Source organism: Pollicipes pollicipes, unplaced genomic scaffold (genome assembly GCF_011947565.3).
Source record: "Pollicipes pollicipes isolate AB1234 unplaced genomic scaffold, Ppol_2.1 Scaffold_7231;HRSCAF=8579_pilon_pilon_pilon, whole genome shotgun sequence".
In the NCBI taxonomy this organism is placed as follows: Eukaryota; Metazoa; Arthropoda; class Thecostraca; order Pollicipedomorpha; family Pollicipedidae; genus Pollicipes; species Pollicipes pollicipes.
The window spans coordinates 42,228,033-42,252,801 of NW_023597034.1; the positions used below are offsets into that span (position 1 = coordinate 42,228,033).

General features: G+C 46.8%; 1 protein-coding gene across 3 annotated transcripts in view; it reads left to right on the plus strand.

Annotated features, from left to right (window-relative positions):
* Nucleotides 1–24,769, plus strand: part of LOC119109281 (receptor-type tyrosine-protein phosphatase mu) — a 103,209-nt gene that overhangs the window by 6,574 nt on the left and 71,866 nt on the right. The window contains exons 2-7 of one of the 3 annotated variants that reach the window (XM_037232874.1): nucleotides 1,452–1,563; nucleotides 3,552–3,657; nucleotides 4,282–4,477; nucleotides 10,610–10,768; nucleotides 13,681–13,806; nucleotides 17,937–18,060. In XM_037232874.1, coding sequence (XP_037088769.1) covers nucleotides 1,452–1,563; nucleotides 3,552–3,657; nucleotides 4,282–4,477; nucleotides 10,610–10,768; nucleotides 13,681–13,806; nucleotides 17,937–18,060 — 823 coding nt within the window. Of the gene's footprint in view, nucleotides 1–1,451; nucleotides 1,564–3,551; nucleotides 3,658–4,281; nucleotides 4,478–10,609; nucleotides 10,769–13,680; nucleotides 13,807–17,936; nucleotides 18,061–22,305; nucleotides 22,376–24,769 lie in introns of those variants that run through there. The other 2 variants (XM_037232875.1, XM_037232876.1) reach the window with 2 other exon arrangements.

The window sequence follows — 24,769 nt, forward strand, 5'->3', positions numbered from 1 at the left end:
TTTTGGAGTGCGCTGTCGGAGGATAAACAGGCCTCGTAAGCACAGGTTGTCCTGCTTGAGTGAGCTGCAGGAAGCCATTCCAACGAAAGAGAAAGTGTTACTAGGCTGTAGTTCAGCATGATAGAGGTTCCACCGATCAAGTGGTCCAGTAAAGGTACTGGCAAATTGAACGTCTTTCTCGTCTATTTCTCTGTCCTGCTAACGCGGAGGCAAATGGACTCACCACGCTGAAATTCAGCACGCGTGTTAGCTGTGGCAACTCCATTGAAAATTCGAAACGTATAGTCTATACCTTTGTTTACAGCAAACCAAGTTATGATTTTTAAAGTGCTACCTAGCAATCTACAGGGAAGAAATATGAAACAAATACGAAATTATTCAAGGCGTGAAAATTGATTGCACGTATTACGAGACACAAAAGGCAAACGACAGATTGAGCTGTGAGTTATATGATCGTATGAAACTAGCCAGAAACATTACCGTGTACACGAGACAGCTGTTGCATCGAGTCGATAACGTAGGGTGCTTAGCACCCACGACTTGGATTTGTGTAGAAACCTTTCAAAATTCGCCTCCTATTCACAATTATTTTTATAGCTGATAATTCTGTAAGTATTTTTGTAGCTTTAATTTGAAACGAACGCCACCTGTATCTGGTTTGTGTATGTGTATCTGCACGCCAAAGCATATTTGCACTTGTAGGTTGAGGCTAGCCGCTACAATACCATTCCAATAATTTAGTTAGCCCTCTTTCAGGACGCAGGGAGCAAATAGCGTGAGTTCTCCCAGATACACCCACCGTTTCAATTTTTATCAAAGAATTAGTCCGAACATTTTTGAAAAAATGCAGAACCTACGCCAAAGAGGCCTGATGCTTGAGCCCTGGCCCTCACCAACCATTCATGAAATTCCAGGCCAACGGCAGCATTTGGTGAAGCACACTGAGCGTGTCGCAATGCTCGGTACGATACACCCCGAAGTCTGACGTCACCTGACCTTTAGCACGACCGTTACCATCGGCCGCGGTCGTTCCACTCAAGAGCGAATGTCATGTTTCATGTCTAGCTTCATTTCACCACGTGAACGCTCTAAGCAAGACGGGCAGATAACCCTAAGCAACTGACCAATGGACGTTGAGGGGGCTGAGCCTGCCGAAAAGTGTCGTAGTTTCTAGAAGTTGTAGCTTTGAGCAGGAGCAATTCAAGAGCATTGTGGCATCAATATTGTTCTAATAGAAGGCGAGTGTTGTTACGTAAGTGAGTCGTACTTAACTGATGGCAATGCACACATCCGTAGCGCTACAACGAAATAAAAACCACAATAGCATTCAAATATCCGATGCTTGTGATTCGTAGGGGTTCGAGCACTGATCTCGAAATAAACATTTCGGGCTGGTTCTAGGAATGTGAGTTTCAGGAGGTACAACCCTTTAACCTTACCTGCTCTCTCAGGCGGCACCTTTGGTCAAGCGACTGTGCGCCTCGGACAGCAGGATGTGACGCGCTGCACGTTTCCAACGCGGCGGGACAGTCTGGCCAGCCTTCGAGTCGGCACCAGCATCAGGTGAGACGCGCCACTGCCTAGGAGCGCCGTGCTGCTCGGCGTTGGAGGCAGACCGAACTGCATGCTTTGCGTGTCAGAGTCGGCATCGATTACGTTGCGGACCAGAATCGCGCCCAGCTACGTCGGCGGCGGAGGGCCGCTGTGGACGGCGCGTAGTGAAGCTCGCCTCACCACCATCATCACGCGCAGCTCAGTGGTCATAGTAACACGACGGTGGAGAAGAGCGCCTGCAGCCTTTCAGGATAGTTGTTCGGTCGTGAATTTAAGTTGAATGTGGGCCGCGCCTGGGTTGTAAAGCCGGGAATTGCCACTGCTGACAGTACGGCAGATACGTTGAGGCGTGGTTCCCACGTCATGACAGGCCTCGAAATCGTACCATACGCTCGATCGCTTGCTAACTGCGAATGATCTGTTCCAAAGACTGTGGAATGCCTGACTTCAAGGACAGCACGCAGATAAACGAAAGCATGGTTAATCTGCACGTTAGACATTGAAAATAATTTTCAGCCTTGGATCTTAACACGCGCCCGGGTGGCCGGCTAGATACCCTTCGCTCGGGTGGGGGGGGGGGGGCAATTTGACCCCCCTTGTGATCCCGGGAACTAAGGGAGCGAGAAACACCAAATTTACAGGGTGTCTTGACCTGTATGTGAACTCACTTAGGTCAAAGTTCGAACTTCCTAGGTCATTACCTTGAGGTCAAATAAGGTCAAACGAGGTCAAATTTCATGTTCGTCTCCAAAGTGCACCCGGAACCTAGGCAACTGTTTCTAAGCAAAAGTTCAAAAGTCCATCTGAGGTCACGACCTTGTTTGACCTTTGGAAGGTCGTGGTAACCAAAATCATACAGGACTGCTCTGAGTTCTGCATTTGAATAAGCGACAAAGATTACGCTAGGCAGTATGTTCCTAAAACAAAATGTCAACCCGGATCATCTTAGGTCAATGACCTGCCCTGACCTCTAAGAAGTCAATGGAAGATGTATAATGCGGTTCCTGCTGTCAATAAATTCGAAATGAGCACCACAAACTATCCCACACAGCAAGTCCCAGAGTAAAAATCAGCTTGGCTTTGACCTTGGTCTGACCTTCATATCTGACCTTAGGTCAACGTAATTCGCTCATTCACTGCTTTTGACGCATAAGAAAGCATCTGAAAGATGCATAGCTTTGTCAAACACTCCGTTGTTGTATCAGATTGGACGATTTCCTAGAAATTGCCTTCGCTAAAACCATGACCTGACTTTGATCTGCCATAGGTCAGCGATCTTACAAGGTACATCTAATTTTCTGTGTCACAGAATCTGTTATTCAATTGCCTACAGCTATGCCAAATTTGGCGAGGCTAAGCCGCGCCGTTCGGAAACCATTCTGGAAAAACCGTCGGGGGGTTATTTTGACCCCCACCCGAGCGCGTGTTAAGGGTTAGTCCGGTCATTAGAAATGAACGGAGTTCTCGGGCCATAGCCCACGCTGAGTATTGCTTGTTGCGTGAGCCCTGGCCTGGCCACCCGACCGTCAAACTCCAGGTCAGCGGGAAAATTTTTTGAGGAAAATGTAACGTGCTCGCCACGGTCTGTTCTACCCTGTGTCAACCGAGTTTAGGCGCGATCGCTGCCACCGGCAGCAACTATTCCAGTCAGGGGCAGATGTCATGCGCCTAGAGCGACTCAAACACGCAGCGCCGGGGGAGGGCGGATCGAGTGGCATGCCTTCTAGCGAACTAAGCTAGCAAGACGGACATGCGACGTCAATTCAGTGCTGCGGTTTACACTGTTTGGTTTGGGGTAAATTTCGGGATAGTGAAACAGATGGTCTACCACCAAGTTTGACTATTATAGAAATTATCCTGGCAATCTTGATGTGCCACCTAATGACGTTTGATTACGTTTCGCCAGTAAGCATTTTCCCCATTCATCACATACAGATCAAGTTCACCCTGTCATCGCTTGCGGTTAGGGTGACCAACCTCGTACTTTTGTCAAACAGCGCCACCTGCGTGCCTGCCTGCATTCGACGGTCATTGGAGGACGCAGCATCCCAAGGTTCAGCGAACGGTCCAGGCAGCGTCTTCGGCACCACCGTCTATAGCCTGGTGAGAGCGTCAGCCTGGACTACGTTCGGCTGACGTAGAGACAGACTTTGCAGTATTCAATGCTTATAGTATTGCTGCATTCCGCTTTGAGAGCACCATGAGGCCGCAGCGGGCTGTCACATTTGTTTCGACCCTGTGCCAGCGGTCAGTGCTCAGGCAGTGAGGCGTAGCACAAAAGAAGCTTGGTGGCGGAGAGGCGTGGCGACTGAAGTGTGCGTGAACTCAGCCGCTGCAGGAGCACGTTTACATGCCCTGAATACGTCCGAAGTCGGTAATATTGTATGGAGCACAACAAAGCTGGCGTTGTGCCAGGACAGCATTTGGGCCCGTGTATGCGATTATACCCTAAATGAATGCTGACAGCGCATGGGCGTTCGGTAGCTGGACCTGACAAAGGTGAACGCTGTCATCTAACTGCACCTCCTCCTGCAATCGGACCCACAAATATGGCCCCATCGGAAGAGAATCCTGACGACAGACCGTGCCGTGTCTCGTAACCGCAACCGTGTCTGTGACCGCATCGGGAGAGGATCGGGACGACTGACCGTGCCGTGTCTCGTAACCGCAACCGTGTCTGTGACCGCATCGGGAGAGGATCGGGACGACAGACCGCGCCGTGCGCAGGACTCGGACCTCTGTCTGGCCGCCGTGCACGATGCCCGCCTGCCCCAGTCGAACGCACTGCGTGACCCGACCGAAGTCATCATGACCGTCGTCCATCACGACAAGCCACTTGTGGGCAGCTTCCGGAGAGGCGTACAAACCAGCCATTCGGACTACGAACAGAAGGCGATGCGGTTCGTGAGTGGGAGGGTGAAAGGTGAGTGCGCACTACGCCCGTTCTGACCTGGGCCCATGCAGTGGGTGGCAGCTGAGCGGAACCAGGCTGCAGGCAGGTGACCCCGCCACGCTGAACATGAACCCCGTTTTAATAAGCTCTCATCCTTCTCTGAGCTCATTCGCAGTAAATCATACACAGAACACGTTGGGTTCAGACAAGTATAAACGCAGTTTTTTTTTCTTAAATTTATCCCAAATGGTTTGCATGGGTGACTTCGGATTCAGAGTACCTGCTAAGCATAGCTTGTTGCGTGTACCCCGAACCCACCACCCAAGCGTGCCGTCCAGTTCAACAACTAATTTTGCCTCTGCCCTTTCGCCAGACAGGAATGCGGAGGGTTTTACGTGCCGCACAATGCTGCGACACGGCCGCCTCGGGCCTGGGTTGAACCTTGTTGGCCAGTTGCCAGCTGGTCTTTCCATTTCAGTCGGGTCAAACAATGCGTCCACTCTGGGATTCGTACCCAGTGCCGCTGGATTACGAGTCCAGCATCTTTTCCCAAGACGACGGAGGCGGCGAATAGTAAATAGGCAAGCAAATCCTCACTATATTTCGGATGATGAAAAAGGATTGTCACGCGAAATGTAGCAATATTATCTTGGCCTATTTAGTACTTGTCGCGCTTACATGAGTTTTAAGTTACGATGTCATGTGTACGAAACTTTTTCACTCGACGTTAGGTACTGCTAGGCAACGCCGCGTGTGAAAAAGGAATGTTATGACTTGACGCGAAAAAGAAGCCATTAGTCCATTTTGAAATGGTTCGGCTGGGGACCCTTCAAGGTGGCATACAATGAATATTGAACAGCGCGAACCAGTGAGGTGCATTGTGCAACATACCACTTCGTGAAGCGGCGTCCGGTGCTTCTCGTCTCTTCTCCGCCCGGCAGAATATTCTCTAGTGTCTGGACTTGGGTGGGATCATATCACATGTTCTCCCAGGAGCGGCCGGAGCGCAGCGCCTCCGGCGGTTTTCTTCGGCACGCACTCTCAGCGCGAGCCTGTCCTCTTAGTCCCGGCCGATTTCCGTAGAAGTGCTGCCGCTGCTGGCGGCGCAGCCCGTGCGCCGACCCGAAATAGGCGAGGCCCGTCTAGAAGGGCTGTTGCGCACGAGCAGGCGTGACGGCGTCACCGAACTTATAATGGGCGGATATTCAGCGGACGAGTTTGGTGGTGGATCACCGATCACCCGAACTCACACGCGCCGCAGTCATCGCTTCTACTCGAGTCTGCAACAATACTTCCGCACAAGCTGTGCGGCCTGCACACGTTTGGAAGCCCGCTGCTCACCAGTGGGCGGGCGCTCGGCGGCGCAACAATTCCGTGTGTCCCTTTTTTGTTTAAGCGTTTGTGATGTGAACGCGCAGTGGAAAGCAAACCAAACACTGAAGGTGTTATGGTACTGAAGTCAACATAGGTGTTACTGTTCTAAAATGGTAAAGGAGATCAGCAGGCCTCCCATGTGTAGGGATCATTTCACTACGAATGACACGATGACGTGGGTATTCGACCAGACTTTTGAGTTCAGTACTTGAGAGATTTGTACCACCAGGTAAAAGTTTTCCACGCACAACTCTTGGGTTTCCGTTAGCTCCCAAGGTCAAAGTTCAAGGTCTTCTTAAGGGACAAATTTGTGTCGACTTTGGTTATCCAGATTTGCGTGTCCCAGCGAGAATGTCCGTGTATCAGTGATGTGCGTATCTCAGTGAAAATGTACATATATCAATGAAGATGTGCGCATCTCAGTGAAAATTTGCGTATCTCATTGAATTATGCGTGTCTCAGCGATTCAGATCTGCGCGTCTCTGAGTAAAGATATGAGTATCTCAATGAAGATTTCATGTCTCAGTGAAGATGTGCCTATCTCGGTGAATATGTCCGTATTTCAGTGATGCGGGCATGCGTATCTCTCAGTGAAAAATCGCCACGAGGTGGTACGATTGCTTGATTGGCCATATACATTTCTTAACACTGTGTATATCTTAGAACGCTAACTCTTTTCTGAGCCGATTCATGCTTGATCATACGCAAAACACATTGACTTCAGGCTCATACAATTTCAAAAAGCTAAAATAGGCCAAAATAATGTCACAACACTGAACACTGTCAACATCTCTATAGTTCCCCGTGACCTTGATCTCACATTTGGTCTGATCAGGCAAATGTGAGCAGGTTCCGCTTTGTTAAAAAACAAAGTTGTAAAGTACAAAGTTGCTTTGTAAGTTGCTTCTGTCTTAAGCTTTGCAAAATTTTGTCACATACAAGTGCATGTAAAACTGTGAATGGAAGTGTACGTCGACAATTTGTATCATTAAATAGTTCTTAAAGATATGATTCCCTCAGTGGTGCCCAGTGGTGCGATACAGACGCACCCTGAGATTACCTTTCTTGACTTAATACCCATGTTCCATTATTCTATTCAGTTGAAATTGGATACACATTATGCCAGTGGCGCTTACCCTGTGACTACAAAATTTAAAGCCAACTTGATTTAAGCTAACCTGACCCCACCCTAAAGGTCAGTGACTGGTGCGACGGGAAATCGCAGATCTGCGAAAGGAAGTGGTACTCAAGGGCAAAGGTCTGAAATATATGTGTTAAAGTCAACGGTTCACATCAATGCAACGAATTGCACTGTGTCCACGACCCGTCAGATGCCGACCGACCTTAATGAACCCAAATGATGATGATCGTGATAGTGATTTGGACTTTTACTTAGGGCGCCGACCGAGCCCAAATGACCCCGGCTAATGTTTTGAAGATAAGGTCGATTCAAGACTACTTCGTAATGCTGCTTTCGCCCATCTCTACCCATTTATGTTCATTTAACCCGCGCTTGAGCGAGGGTCAGTTTGGCCCGCAGCCCGAAGTTTTTTCTAAAACAACTTTAAGACTGCGCGGCACAGCTGTCCCAAGCTTTGTGTAGCTGTGGACAGTTACATAGTCCATCTTTTCGCATCCGAAATTAGATATGCCTTGAAAGGTAGCTGACCTATGACATGTCAAAGTCAGACCATGGCTGCCGGTAAAGGCAGTTATTAGGGAATCGTCCGGCGTGATGTGACAATGAAGTGTGAGACGAAGTCATACAATTTTGAGATGGTTTCTCAGACAGCACAACTATTGAAACTAGCGTCACGACTAATTCCATGATCCCGTGATCAGGAAACCGCTTTCTTACTGGAAAACGTGCTTTATTACGCAGTGTCTGATCCGATGCAGGACGGGGGGTCATCGACACAACATAATCTAAATTAACTTGTCGCTTTCATGAGCATACCGCCTATCTATTTGCATTTGGGAACGATTTAAGCTTGAAATGGTAAATAAATCTCAAAAGTTTTTGGTGATTTTTACCATGCTACGTTAAAATTAGGTCAACGACCTTATTTGAACACTAGTGACATTCGTCTTATGTATGGTATTGAAGTGAACGCTGGCTGCAAGATGAGATAGGAGGATACTTCGGACACCAATCTGAAGGCTGACTCTATTTGACCTGATTGTCACGACGTGGGGCCTCAAAATTCGACAAATGTGAAATGACTTGGACCTTACCGACCTTGTGAATTTGGTGCCTTCAGCTCCGTTACTTTTTTAAGAAAGCAGGTCAAACTAGCGCTTCAGCCAAGCTCAGCATTTAACAACACGCCCTTCGGGCGCGTGTCAATGACCACTGACGGCTCTAAGCAACTACTATTGTACCAAAAAAGAAACAAAATAACATTCACTTTTCCTGCTGTCCAGTGTTGCTCTTCAACATACAGCCAGAAAGTCGTCTGACAAACGCCTCCACTTCCTTTGATGACACACAAGCGTTGCGCATTTGCGGTACCACCACAGATATTTGTTTGGATAAAAGCATGCTGCTGAAATAACGTATCTATATTTCTATTTTCCTGTTTTTTTCTACGGGGAATAAGGCTATGACTACTATCTTACCCATATGCAAAAATGTTCCTCGCAAATGCACTTGACAACTGACAGTTTTGTTTGCTTTGTTTCGCTTTCCGTTCCATAATATTGGATTTGGGTTCCATAGATAGGTGGCATTAGCCAATACAAGGTCATCACGTACAAATGTTTAACTCTCAATGACGTCTGAGGCTAGAGTTACAACTAATCTTAGGTGATGAGCTTTCCGAGTAGGACTTAGGTGATCTTGTCCTGGTGATCATAGAATGAAAATAACGAGATATTGTTGGCTGAATGTCAAAATCTTAATCAGCGCCTCAAAACAATCCGTCGTCGTCCTGACGTAGGAAATTGTCATTCGAGGCTATCTAAGGTCAGTACCATCGGTGCTACTTCGTTAATGTTACGAGTGTAGTGAAAACCCATTATTGGCGTCCGTTCGCTACTAACTTTGGCCCAGCTCACCCTATGAGTACCATTTGCTGTCATAGTATAGAATTTCCCTCGAAGGAAAATTTGCCCCGACATTTCGGGGTAAATTTGGTAGATTTGGTGAGAACAACTTGAAACTGTGTACCCACTGAGTGGGCATAACTGTCATTCTGCACCAAACGTTTAGGGAATCGGTAAAACGAAGCATGCCCTTTCAGTTAATGCTGGTAAAAACGGCACAGGTTACAGTTCACCATGGTGCATGCATTTACTGGACCTATGGGTGTACTCAAACAACAAAATATACGATGCGGCAATCATTTGCCTCTAAGGCATATAGTGCTTTTTCGGTAAATAATTGGCAAAAAGTTTGCAAACATTTGCGGGGCAACTCATACGTTTTCACTATCGATTTGAGTACAGCAGTAAGGTCCAGTCCATACATGGACCAAGGTAAGTTGTGACCCGTGTCGATTTTTTCACAATGGACTGAAAGAGCATGTTTCGCTCATTTGATTCCTTTTGCATTTGGTACACAACTAAAACATAGCCATCCTCACTGGATGGTTACACAATTTCAAGTATAGTACGTTTGGACAATCTGCCACAAGCATAGTATGCTTCGGTCTGACGTTCATAAAAATGAGGGCGGATAAATTATCAATGCAAATGCTCAAATACCGTAACTTAGTCACTGGCTTCATCGGGTTAAAAGTCAACTCAAGTTCAGGCTAAATCATGAGAATGTGTTAAAATGTTGCATTTTTCTCTACAGCTCACCATGAAAAGTGCAAGCAGTTGCACACAACATGCAACGGCAATTTTTTAAGTAAAATTTTTAAGATTTTGCTCTCACAATCTGAATGATTTCATGCCAGCAAAAAGAGTTAGCTGGGCTGATTTATATCTCTGACGGCGGAGTTCACTGTAAACCGACACTTGGCATATCGTGATATGCTACTGAGCAAACATCTATACGGCAGTACTTGTGGTAAACGCACACTTCGAACGGGTATAATACTTGCAGTAATATACGTATACGTGTGCCGAATATAAGCGTGATCAAAAGAGATCAGGAAATTTCTTACACAGCTTGACGTGGAATCTGATGACCTATAATGACCCAAAGGCGACACGGATCTTTGTTTGGCCCGCCCTCACACTTGGCGTTATTCCCTGATCGCTACGCGAATCTCGACAGCGGACAGAGCGAAATCAGCCTCGCCCCGAGCTCGCCTGCCCACCTCAGCGGTCTAAGGGAAGACACTGTGGCCAGGTGCCCTCCCCCAAACCCACCCTTCCCTTCGGCCGTCTGGTCCCCCCAGTCCCCCCCCCCCCCCCCGTGTGCTCAAACATTTACCGATGCACCGCTGTCATTGTGGCGTAAATCAGGCGTAATTGAGTGTCGTCGGGTCGTCAGTGAGTAGAGGGCAGCATGCTGTTTTTTTATAATGAAATTAGAGCTATTGGCTGCTACCTGCTCTTGTTTGGGTGACTCATGCTACTGTTGCTGATTGTTCTGCTTTGTCCGGCGTCCCGTACCCCGCGTGTACGTTCCAGCTGCTATTCATGGAGCTCCTATTCATGCCCATGTTGATTCGTTGCATTGAGCAGGTCATGATGTTTGGCACAATGCAGGCCATGCAAAGCGCTCGTCATCGTGTCGATAAAATATAGGGCCCACCGCTCATGGCCTTCCTTTGTATAACATCCACCAATGCCGATGCAAAACTGTCGCGTTGAAAAATGTCATCCATTTTTCAGAGGATGTGCCTGACGTGACCACCGTCCACACCCACTTTCGGTCCGCCGACATGAGAACGTACCTGGAATGTCATGTCGGAGCAGAAGAAGACTTGCTGCGTGTTCGGATCTACGACACCAACGGAGAATCCTCACAGCTTTTCAATGCCAATCGGAAATGTACATGCCATTGCGAAACTCCCCCTGCGTAGACGCCATCAGCCCCGTGGCTTGTCGTACTCACGCACATGACGCAGCTCGATGGCTGTAGGCATTTGCTTTGTTCAGCCATCTCTGGCTCAACAAACTGATAGGTCCCGATGGTCCGTACCTACAGACCTGATAATGTCAAGCTCAAGGGCGAGGCTAGGTCGGTCAGACTCTCTGGGAGAGAGAGAGAGAGAGAGAGAGAGAGAGAGAGAGAGAGAGAGAGAGAGAGAGAGAGAGAGAGAGAGAGAGAGAGAGAGAGAGAGAGAGAGAGAGAGAGAGAGAGAGGAGAGAGAGAGAGAGAGAGAGAGAGGAGAGAGAGAAAGAGAGAGAGAGAGAGAGAGAGAGTAGGAGAGAGAGAGAGAGAGAGATAAGGAGTAGATAGAAAGAAGAATATGATAGGATAGAGAGAGAGAGAAGAGAGAGAGAGAGAGGGAGAGAGAGAGAGGGCGAGAGACTACAAAAGTGGTCGTAAGAAATGCCCAATTTATGAGTTTTGAAAAGGAGTCTTCAACTTGGAAGCTGCATGGAGTTAAATTTGGAGGCATACTTGAGACAAAACATTGTGTTTTATTTATCAGGGAAATTCCACATTCTCTCAACCACCGTGTCGTTCACTTTTGCACATATGTTGATATGCATCTGCATTCGAGCTGCACTTGAACTTGAATCCGCACGTACATTTCAACCATGCTAGAATGGACGCGTGAAATGACTTATTAAGTCAGATCAGCCAGCCTCGCTCTGCGAAACTCAGATGCGAGAACGCTTTCTCATTGCAGCTCAGATTCAAATCCGTTTGTAACTACGGACAGTACTACTTTGATGCGTGTTCCAGCGCATGCTTTTAACACCAACCTGTGGTCGTTTTATTTAGATAATAATACCGACATTTGTGATGTACTTATTGTTAGAGTGGCACAGCTTCGTAGTCGCGCAGCTTCGTAGTCGCGCAGCTTCGTAGTCGCGCAGCTTCGTAACCGCTACTAATAGCAAAAAAAAAAACATTATGCTGCCATTCAGAATCATAACAATACAAAATATACAAAATATAGCAACACAACGTAATATAGCATAATATAATAATATGCAAAATGCAGAGTATTATAAGGGAAACATAACATAGTGTTATCAAAGGTCATAATATTGTGGTGTTAAGTCTGAGACAGGTCTAAGTGATATAAAGTGAGAACCAGGTCAGGTCAAATCTATGCCAGTTCAACGTAATATGATCAAATCTGCCATATTTACTTCTTTTCCGGTTTGTGGTGTCAGCATTATGCAAGACTCATTGGCGTGACAAAGTGTCAGAAACACTGGCTTATTTATCAGAAGCGTGGGAAACGAATCCCCTTAGTTGTACATTGGTGAGTCGAACCCACGTGACCTCTGAGATTGACCTCACATTGACCTCACCTGCTATGGTGTGACTGTCTGACTTTTGGACCGTCATGCCAGTCGATGAATTACATAAATCTAGTTCAAACAAAAAAGAAAACGGGGATTTACAGCACGTGGAATCAGAAACCGCACATAGGCCTTCACGGATGATGTCCAAAGTCGGTGACCTGTTCCTGGCATCGAACATCATCGTACTCCAGCATGTGTCAAAGGAACCACTTGTCAGGCGCGTAAGCCGCGGTGCACCGATGTGGAACAGCACGGAAGTTAATGCGGAAACACAGTGTTGGTTGCTTTTAGCATCCCTACACTCCTAATGCGGCCTCCGATTGAAAACATTTTTACGATATATGACATCAATAGTGACTGAGACAAAATCACGTGCGTATTCCAACGCGACCCGCCGGGATACGTTAGTGTTTGTAATTCGCCAATGTCGATGTAATTTGTAATTTGTAATTTTGTAAATTTGCAATTTGTAATTCGCAAACCAGGTCCTGAGATGGGGCACCCCTCCCAACCTTCATCCCCTCCTCCAGTGTAGCAGATCTGGAACTGCTTGTGGGATAGACCTGTGACGACCTCACTCGTGACATCAATAGACTGACTCGCGAGAAGGGCCCTTCTCGCGAGTCATGGCAGGATAGATCTTATGAGGCCGCAGGGGTTCCTTTTTCCAGCAGTTTTCACTCACCAACACTTAATCCACACCAGCGTCTACACGCAAAGCCAACAGCAGACTTGTGTGTCCAGATCAAGTGAGCTTCCACGGTAACAAACGGTTCGCTTTATATACTGCCTCCAAAGGAAGCGATGATAGCCATGTGCGCCGAAAATTACGTACTATCATGCCATAAGCTACCAGTGCGAAGCGCGCACCACATCGTGCGGTGGGTGGAGCTATGAGACTAAACCAATCACAGAAAGTGGAATCGCCTTGCGATCGCCGAAACTATCTGAAGCAGCAGACGGCTGGTGAAGCGCTGAGGATGACTGTTGAGAGTAAGTGGCGAATGACTACGGATGGTACGCATAGCTTAGGTTCTGGCAGAACAGGTGGTGCGTGGTGAATGATCTGTTTGCCAGCCGCCTGAGTATGTGGTGATCCGATGGTACAGATGGTAAGTGGCAAATGATCGCCAGATGCCTGGGTTTGAACGGAGATAAGTGTAGTAGCTGTACATAACCAACCATAACCCACCTTTTGTGTCGAAATCTGGGCTTAATCTTATCCAGCAATCTCCCCCGAGCCGTCGCGATTTGAAAAAGACCCCAGACCATGCCGCGTGTTTTCGTGCTATGTCCACTCTTCAACGCTCAAACACAAGGTAACCCAAGGCTTTCATATATCTTGGAAATTCTGCAGACACAAAAATGTTGCGCTTTCTCAGCGACGTCTGTGTTGTTCTTTTAACCAGCAGCGGCTGCCTTGTGCTGTGGTTTCACATTACCAACGCACGTGTTTCATATTCGTGTTGCTGCAGATGACCGCGGGTACTACATGGGCACGAGCTCGGTTCGCCAGAATTCCAACTTTCCCCAAGCCAAGCTTTGCCGGCTGGACAGCTCTGCTTACTCGGACACCGCGTCCTTTGAGTTCCATGATGCTGGTAAGTACGCAGCTTCATACTAGCGTCTAGTATGATCATGCGAAAGCTATTTATGGACAGAGGATGTTGACGTAAAGCAGCCACAGGGACAAAGCTTGACCGTCCCTGCCCCGCCCCCGTATATGCCACAATAAGATTATGATGAATGGCGACCAGTATTGTATGTAATCAGGGCCAACCGATATTTTTAATCACATTGAACAACAGGAAACCATAATTGGCAGCAGGTTGTTTTCCAATTTTTGTTAACAGCACGGAGATGAAATTACTGCCTTACTTTTCTTTTTTGAAGTTGATGAAAGACACTATCATTGAGAGCTAAATCACCATTGGAATAAAGTGCATTCGGAGAAAATCTGATTAAAGTTGTTGAGTTAAATATCCTTATTGTGTACCAAAATCAGCATACAAAAATATTTCAGGGAACTCGTCTCACTCGTTCGGTCACGCACCACTCTTAGCACCGCGCTGCTTCGCACACACCTGCGGTGGCGCCTCGTCCAGTGCGAAGACGTCGCTTCTTTCTTCTCTGTCCTCGCTTCCCGCCTGCCGGAATGAGCTTTGCAAGGCACCGCCTCCCGATGCGCACCTTAGAGGCCTAGAGGCAGGCCGCTTATCTGGTGGGGCGGTGGAGCTCATCTGCAGGCAGCGAGTACCTGGCATGACATGCACTCACGCTTTACGGTCTTCCCGGCCGACGTACTCTGAAAACTCAGCCTGACTGGCCTGGCCGACGCCTCAATCCCTTGTCGCTCTTCCCATATGGCGGGATCTTTATCCATACCGAACACAACGCCACTGAGGGCATATGAGGCCCTTGGCGCAAACCATATCGATAAAGGGTGAGCTGCTCCCTGATCTCTCCCGAGGCGTTGTGAACCGACGGACAGATCCAGTCACCGCTATGCGTAGCCTCGCATCCTGGACGATCCGAACTGGTCCCTGGTCCAACTGTGACTTGTGCCTCGTCACGCCGTCACGCCTTAGACCGAGTAGGGGACAAACGAAACGCTTCGACCGTCTCCTAGCGCCAAAAATGAGCGATGTCATGCCTTCGAGGCTTCCTACCTCGCTTTGGGCGGGTCCTGCGCGTCCCGCTTCTGGCCCAGTTCCCAAGCGGCGCGGCGCTTTTTACACCAGCTGGGGTGACATCAGCGGCGGTACAGAGGTGCTCAAGGGATATGAGGCTGCTGTTCTTTTTTCACCGGTGGTCGGACGTCGCGCATTTACTGATCTCGTCCGGTCGGCCGGCGGGCAATGTTTCCTTTGGACATGGCGGCCCGATTCGGAACATGGAGCCGCCATCATATAACGTTATGGAAACGGCCCATGTCTGCCACGCGTGGCCGGACGTCGCGCACCGCTTGATCCCGTACCGCTTGATCCCGCAGATGTGGTCAAAAGCGGGTGCCATTCTCTTGTGGGCCGATCGGCCGCAGGTTCTGGAGGCTCCGCTTTCGCTTCCCAGGCTCTGCTCGGCCTAATAGCATTGTTTGGTATTGAGGGGTGTTCCTGCCTCGAGCCGGCGTATTTGCTGCTATGTCCGCCGTGAAGCTTCATCGATCCTGACAGACGTTGAACAGGACAAAATGAAAAGTGCTGTGATGCACGTGTACAGCTACAGGCCACTGCTTGAAATGCCTTCTTTTAGGCAGCGACACATTGCTTGAGTGTTGCTGTCTAAGCTAGATAGGCTTTTAGAACTCCGAGGTCCTACCGTGTTTACCTGAATATTTTCTTGCTCCGTTTTGCTGCATGCTTCATGTTATTAACTGCACGATAAAGGTGTTTTGTTCACTCTGGTCTTCTTTTGTGCTGCTGTCTAAATGCTCTGCCATTATTCAGCCATGTTAGACTGCAATAAGTTACGTTCATCTGCTGCATCGCCTTACTGGAAAATGGAAACAAGTCAACCGAATATTAGCATGCAAATACCAACGAGCTTGCCAGCCGTCTACGTCCGAAAAAAGCTATTAAAATGTGCTTACCTCCACTTCACTGTGAATGTTCGATGGAAAAATCTACGAAGACATGACCATCCACAACAGTCAACTAAACTGAAGCCGGTAGTCGTCCAGCAATGGCCAGCAAAACGACACTGGCCGTGTCAAACATCCCCAACGAGAGTGCTGTGTTACAGCCTGCAGCCCGCCGTGCGCCCAGCGGCCAGCGGTGTCCGTGTCAGCCTTTCAATGTCACCCTCATCAACACACACTCTTTTGCCTGATGCCGTACAGTTCAGTGTCTGGAGCTACATGACATTGACCCTTTGTCGATGACCGAAATCCAGTTTCGAACGTCGGCACTCTACGGCATGATAATGATGCCCGACTACAGCATCTGCCGCCGAGACAAAGCAAGGGAATGCATTGGAGCGGGAGTGTAGGTTGCTATTCAGTTGGGTGATTTCAACTCCCTGCCTTTGAGAGGAAATTTGGTCAGGTCTAGGGAAAGCCTGTTATTCCGAATGTCATGGAAATGTTCCGCCACTTTCCCCACTCTGCCACCAAATCATCGTGCACAATTGCACCTATGGGATGGTAGCTCAATGACCAAGACAGGCGACAGATTCGTCATCAGACTGCTTCACCGCCCAGCTCACAACACAGCTCCAAAGCGAAAAGTGTCTGGGTCAGGGTCTGGGTTGGGGTCAATCAAAATCTACGTAAGGTTTTTCTGCAACTTACACCAGCCACATGGCAGCACTGCAGTTTTCAACAATTACGACCGTATTTTGAAGGCATAGTGAGAATCGAATCCGATTATCGCGCTGAACATTACACTAAAACACGAGGCCGAATAAAAGAATTGAGATTCACAGAACAGCAATTTTGAAGTTCAGAACCGTCGCGTTTCTAGCACATCAATCCGAAAACTTTTTTTTGAAAAAATGCATGCATTGATTAAAATCCCAAAACAATACATTTTTCATAAAGACATCAGACATGTACACCAATAGGAATTTTCAAGTGCATATATCGATTCGTTCTAACCACTTCATTGGCGCGGTTCGTCAATGCGCACGCCGGTTTTTGTGAAAGGTCGTTGACTCAAACCTGACGTGTAGGTTTTTTCGGCCAGCTCACTTTCAGGCCATGATAGTAATTAGGGAAAGATCGAACGATTGCTGATGGATTAACACAGTGCCAATGCTTCAGCGCCGACAGCGGCTGGGTTGCGGGTCTGCCCCGGGCGGCCCTCGGAGGGAATATTCCACTTTTTAAGATATTGAAACAAGCATAAGATGTGATGAAATAGGCTCACTTATGACTGTTGGTATACTTTTAAGTGGAAAAAGCTGCTCAAGACAACACAATTTCTCCGCCTAGCGTATACGTTCCTGAATGCGTCATTGTTTTGTTACGTCATCGTACCTTGCAAAACATTGGTTGAGGGCTAATTGACAGCCGTTATATGTGGAACACGTCCTTTCGAAAGCCAGATAAGAACGACTCAACAATATTTTTGCCCTTAATCGCCGCGTGGCCAAAAGAATGGCAGGGTTTGAATGACGTTACCATGCCGTAATGAATGCCTGGATGACACTGAAAAAGTCTCCCCGAAATAGTCTGCACATCTTTGCAGGCGTGTAGCTCAGACAGTGAAGGGCTTTAGGTTTTATGAAGGGCGGGACTGTGGACTACACCGAATGGTATTTAAGTTGGCCTATTTAGTTCAAGCCCCACACAAATGTAGAAGACTCTCTTTGAAGGACGTACCCATCTTTTGTTCGTCCCTTCCGTTTAAGCTTATAGGAGAGTTGCAGGAAAGCTTATACGCCAAAGTGCTCGTGCACATTTATAACTGCAAAAGTGCTTCAGATGGGGCTAATTACATCTGAAAGAGGTGGCAGCACTAGTGTTGTATAGCGTTACTTGAAGCGCCTATTCTATGTTAACGTTACTTGAAGCGCCTATTCTATGTTAACGTTACTTGAAGCGCCTATCCTAAGTCTTACCCAAAGCCTTGCTCGTGTCCGTACTGTTCCCGAAATCTACACCCTGTCCGGCCGGTCGTGCATTCCATATCGGTATTCATGTCTTTTTTCAACCCGTGAATTCCTCTAGCATTATCTTTTTACAACAGCACCAAGCCATGTGTTTTTGTAACATCATTTTTTCGACCCACAGTGTATTTCGAACCGAGCAGGAAGATCTACCGTGCAAATGTCGGCGAATCTGTGCGGATGCGTTCGGTGCCCGAAAGGAATGCCTTTGGCAATCCGTATAGCGGTACAACATGGCTTCACAATAGGTGAGTTAATGGTGCTTTTTATTCTTTGCACAGCCGTTTGAATTATATTTCTAGATATTGCGTCTCGCGATAGCTTTAAATCGGGCTATCTCTGGAGAAATGTGTATAGAAATTCAACCGCATGTTTCTGCATGAAGGACTTTGGGAACTGAGTACTTGCTAGATGGGTGCATACTCACTCATACTCACTGACCCCCGGGAGTATGTGCCCCCTGGTGTGAAATTTATTGCGCATATTGATATGTACTTGGTATAAACGAACAAGACCCTCAACACCGTGTTTTTAGATATTACAGTTCACAGTTTCTATGCCGACAGTTCCCGACCTTCAATATACCAGTAGGTAGGTACTGGATGAGCGACGTTATATGGCACATATTAGTTATGTTGTCAGTACTCAACGTCTGAAGCAGTGCTTAGGATCACGAGTGACAATGTTAACGCGCTCCCGGGTGGGGGCCATATCAACTCCCCCGAAGTTTTTTCCGGAATGGTTTTCAAACAGCGCAACGTAGCTGCACCAATTCTTGCATAGCTGTAGAAAATGGAATATCTAGTCATTTGGTACAAAAAATGTGATGGATCTTGTAAGGTCGCTAACCTACGGCAGATCAAAGTCAGGCCGTGGATTCAGCGAAGTCAATCTCTAGGAAATCGTTAAATCTAGTCAAAGCCACACATCTCTGAGATACTTTCTCAGGCAACACAACAACTGAATTAACAAATTTGATTGATCTAGGATCAGCTATGAGGGTCAGGCCAAGGTCAAGACCAACCTGTTTTATAACTCTAGAGCTTGCAGTGTGGAGTCGTTTCTGGTGCCCAGTTTGTATTAATTGATAACAAAAACCGCCTGAGACATCTTCCACAGACTTCTTAAAGGTCAGAATAGGTCACCGATCTAAAATCACCCAGGTCAATATTTTGTTTTTAGGAACACACTGCGTAGCGTAATCTTTGTCGCTGATTCAAATACAAAACTCAAAGCAGTCTTGTATGATTTCAGTCGCCGTGACCTTCAAAAGGCCAGACAAAATCACTGACCTTAAACGAACATGACCTTGTTTGACCTTAGTTGATTCCAGGGTCATGACCTATGAACCTCAAACTTTGACCTAGGTTAGTTCACGTACAAACAAATACATCCTGCGAGTTTGGTGTTTCTAGCTCTTTTAGTTCCTGGGATCTCAGGGAGGGTCAAATTGAACCCCACCCAAGCGAAGGGCATCCAACCAGCCACATGACTGCGTGTCAGGCGAGATTAAGCAAAAATTACATTTGGAAACCAAGAAACTTGAATCTAAAAAACACTCTAAGTCTTTGGAGACACCGCGGCTCAAAAGATGCCAAAAAATAAGCAATTTCAAGTGTAACACCTTATAACACACAAGGCACGGTTCTACGGCAATGGTTGCATGAAACGCGGCGTGCTTAGCCTGAAGGTTAGAGTGACTCGCACCGAGTGTCGGCTTAGAAATCACTTACTACGAACATTCCACGAGAATCGATAACGCCCTGGGATTGACAATCACCGTCTCAACATCCAACACCCAGTGCTGCTTAGGACTGCCCGAAACTCAGACGGCTGAGGCCAAAGGTTTCAATGACCCGTGCAAGGCATCAGGATGGAAAAAATTGCCAGCGAGCGTCGAGGTTCATAAAAATTACTATAGAGCCGTTTCTAAACGTGGATTACAAAAACGATGCTGCTCAAACCAGTTCACATGATCTTGTTTGTAGGTTCAGCCTTGGATTAAGAGTAGGAACGTGCCGCGATTTTAGATTTTGAACCTGCATCGTCTTCAGCTATTGCTACCACTTCCATTTTAAAACTGTTGGTTGTTGCACTGCACTTCATGGCTGTGTGTTGGCCAACCAAGTGTCCCCTAGTGGTACGCGCACTCTGTAAAAGCGCGTCTCCGAGATGTTTATCAAGCCAGTCAGGAATGCTACGCTTTGTTTCTTCCACTTAAAGGGAATGTTCCACATTGGTATGACGTTTTAAACTGAAATAGCCATGTTGAGGACCTTTTGATGTAGTTCACGGCCATGTCCTTTTTAAGACCCAAAACACTCTGGTTCCTGAGTTTTACGCCCGCAAAAGTGCGAAAAGGTATATTGGGAGCATATTTCAAAGTCGCCTTGGCATTAATGACGTCATAGGAACGTCATGCGATCGCGGTCGTACTACAGGCTGTTTTCTGCTTATGGTCAAAACAGCATGGCCGCTGATACATTCGCAAAAGCAATGATGCGGCACGTATGATACAATGCGCGGAAGATGCTGGCTGTTGGCAAGATTTCACTGCTGACCGCGTGTCGCGAACGTAAGCGTGAGCACTTTCGGGTTGCGCGGCACGCGTGAACGGGACATAAGGCCATAGGTCAATGTTATGAAAAAAGTACGCCACTATCTGCAAGAAAGTGCGTCACCCAAGAGACAGGCACTCCCCCGAAAGCTATAAAAAAATAGACGCGACGTCAAATCTGTTTTTTATCCCCTGCTGACGTTTTTTTCTTCTACTGACGTATGTCTTACAGACAGCTTGGTTGGCGTCTTGTGCACCGGTGCACAGAACCTTGCACGGATCTATGGGTTAGCAAGGCATTATAAAATTAGGGAAACATTACAGCAATTTTATACATACATATACATATATATATATATATATATATATATATATATATATATATATATACATGTGTGTGTGTATGTATATATATATATATATATATATATATATTTCAGTAAATATTTCACACATATTGAACAACACATTTAAATCTTGAACAAAAAATTGCGTTCTACAAGTACCACCCCTTGGGACACATCACCCTAAACCCCCGTTGGGAATTTGTTTAGGAGGAAGGTGACGGTGAGATGCGGTGTTATAACCGGAAATCTGTGCGAAAATTGCGAGGTAACCTGCAGGTTGATAGTCCCGCGAGCTGTGCAAGTGTGAATTCACACTTATTTGACAAAAGAATGTGAATCAGGGGCTTGAAATGTGTGTGATCACTGGTGGTGTGTGCCAGTGGGTTCTATTGATCTTGATGTGATGGGGAGTGTGCGTGCGAGGATTGCACTTCTGAGAGAGGACATTGTTTTGGTATTCTTGATGTCTACTATCAACAAAATGTGATATATCGATACCTGCCTCTACCTTCATGTTTGTGTCTGAACATGACAAAGGAATGCTCGCAAACTTACAAAGGCAATCTCGTACTTCATCATGTTCTTGTCAACATTCTGAACCTATTGAGGTATTAAAGCATGTAATTAATCCACTGCATGCCATTATATCATTTATTTTGGTGGTAGGGGCTGATGCGTGAAGCTCCTTTATGGACGTGCTCAGTATAGGCTCACATGATATAGCTTTGCAAAATTGTCTTCCCCTAAATAATTCTGAAAATATAGAGCTGTATTATTTCTGATTCACATCCTACTGTCTTAGCAAATTTTGTATGCAGGCGAGCATTGCTTGAGAGTCATCAATCCAATAGTCACTGCAACTTGCGTCAGATGCTGGGTGCTGAGAAAGATGGAAAAGTATTGCTGTTGGTGTCGTGGATGGCACTTGCTAGTATTTTTATCATGAACCTTGTGTGCGCTGACAGCTTCATCACTTCCTTGCACTTTGTCCATCCAACCGTAACCACATGCACTTGTCATGTCTCCAGGTGTTGGTCAGGTCAAGGTTTGTGCAAGGTCAGGATATTTACAGTGTCATGTCACCACATGTAAATTTTTCTTGTTATTTTTTAGTAAATCAGGCTAATAGCTGCAGCATGTTGCATGACTGTGAAAGTGGAAGATGCGTTTCATCTTTCTTATTCACGTTTTGTGGATTCCCAAAACAGGCCGAGCAAGTGATGCCACTTATTGGTTGTCCGCTTTGAAGTGATTTGTATATTGCAAAATGTGTTTTAGGTCAGTCGTATGTCAGATGGGGCGTCAATACAAGTGCATGCTTGGCCCAACCTTTCAAGATGGAACTAATTATGAAAGCAGGATGGATTGCAGTACAAAAACCATATCGTTGTTCAAAAACCACAAAAACCTTATCGTTGGTGTACAATGTACCACATTGGTTGATTACTCTATGTCAAGCCTATGAGACAGCAGCTTATAAGTTATAAATGACTGGTAACAACTGATTTAACAATGCCAAAGGACTATCAACAGCAAGAATGTCATTGCACCACAATGGTATTAAATTTCATATGACACCGCATTTCCAGTTACAAGCAATAAAGAAAGTAACTACGGCGCACATCACGTGATATCAATATCAAGGCTACAGCACTGCAGGCAAGTATTGATCGACAATATACTTTTGACAAAATCATCAAGAGCGTAGCAGCAACGGCAACAGCACAGCGTGTCGTGCTTTGATATTAAAAATCTGCCATAAAAGCTGGCGATCGCTATGTTGCGTATGTCAAGCAGTCCACCAAAGCCTTTCTTGCGGCCAGCACCAAGACAAAAAAATCCACAGCGAAGCCGCCCGCTAATTGCCGCTCGACACAGCCCCCGCGACGAGAAGGGCCGATTGGCGTCAGGTTTCGTGTGTTTCGATGTATTCTTTAGGTCTGGCTGCCAAATACTGCCAGGTATTGCTGTCGTCACAGAACCATTCCATGACGCCATCGAACAGTGGTGTAATGGGGTGCACTCTTGCAAACTTGGAAATTTTGCTACTTAGCATCGTTTTGAGCCTTGAAAGCTTACCAATAGCTACCAGTAAGCTTTTCCCATCATATCTGATCCCTACCCCAATATCTTCAAATGTGGAACATTCCCTTTAAAATGTAGATAGGCGAAGGTTGCAAGAAATCGCACATGGATATAGGAACAGGGGGGGGGGGGGGCGGGGTCCATGTTCCCCTACACTTTTCAAGGTGGGGGAGGGCCAGCAATGTTAACTGGCTCCCCCACTTTCCAGATTAAGGTTGATTTGGCTCATTTTCGCACTACATTAAACATGCATGCCGATTTGCCTATTTCACTAGCCATTTCCCTTCAGATGCGTCATCTTTTTCGTTTGCTCATTGGCTATCGCTTAGTGTTACAGCCGCAAGGCCGCCGCCGCATGGCCTGGAGACCGCAGCGCCGGGCGTCGAGGCTGTTATTGCTATGGCTTGCGAGCACGCATGTTCAAGACTATATTATGCAGTTTTCTTATCAGTAATCAGCTCTGACAGGATCTTGGGCATTTTAAGACGAACATGGGTTAGTCATGTTAATACAAATTAGGAACCCCATTTCATCTACAGTCTACAGTCAGGGAGAACTCAGTATCTCTGAAGAACACAGAAAAACACGGAACTGGGGTCTATGTGACAACTATCGGACTACCTACGGTGATCATGGATGTTGTTGCGTCAGTGAGGGTTACTATACCGATCCGGGGCCAACTGCGCGGATCAGAAGGCCTCCCGTATCAGGGAGGGGAACAATGTGAATATGATATATCCTTATCATCGCCTCCGGATCGACCAGGAAATCCCGCCCCGTGCCACCAGAATGATAGCCAGAGGACACTTCGCGTTGGGACGGAATGACCCTACAGCCCTTGACCGGAAACGGTGATGTGCACCTGGCGTTCTACTCGAGAGACTGCTTGCCCGGAAGGAAATACGGGGTCTCATTATTGTTGGGTAAAGGGGTGTCTCATTATTGTTGAATAAGGTGGGTCAAAATGAGCTTAAAAAACGAGCAAGGTCATGCCATGTTTGCCCGAGAACACTCATTTTTCCAGAATGTATTATTGAAACAAATAACATCAAATGGTTTGAACATGCCCGCCCGCAATCTCGAGAGCAAGGACAAGAATGGTCTGGGTTGCAACTTCCGTAAAACCGAAAAGTTTCGGCCACTGCCAGTGCCACCAGACGGCGAGCGCCAAGTTAATCTGTCTTCTGGACAGATAAACAGCTGCAAAAACGAAAATAGAGATTTTACCTTCGTTCTTCCAGTTCAACCACCAGATTCCAGCCCCACTTCGAGATGCTTTAAGGGCCAATCCGTTCTTTCCATCAGTCTAAAAATTGCACACGTGAAATATGCGCTCAGACTGCCTTCTAAATACAAAATCTGATGTCATGATGCGTTAGAAGATGCTTTTCAGAAACGTCGTCATTTTCGTCCACTCTTAGCCACAACTTAATATTAGCTGGTAGACCCACGCTGCGCGGCTACGGAAACTGCAACGCCTGTGGTTGAGGCTTGTGTTTCCAAGTTTCGAATGCGCATGCTCAAAAATAGGCCACATAACTTGTATTGCTAGTCGATTAGAGTGTTCAAAGGTAAGCATTTCAGAAGCGTCATCATTTTCGTCAACCGGTGGGCCACGGCTAATTATTAGCTACTGGCCTAAAGCTCCGCGGACATTGGAGACCGCAACGCCTGGTGTCGAGGTTTTGTTGCAAAGATTTGCGAGCGCGCATGTTAAAAAAACACGTTACATAAATTGTATCACTAATCGATTCTGACTGAATGGTGAACATTTTCAGACAAGCATGGCTTGGCCATGTTAATGGACATTGGTGACCACTCGATCTGCAATCAAATTTTCATCTTCAAATTTGGTTCAAACATATCGATCTACAATCTGCCTTCGCGATGTCCTCAATGTCTGTAGTACCCAGATACAACATTTTGACAAAACATGTGAATTCTATCGGTTTAGAAAGAGTCAATTAA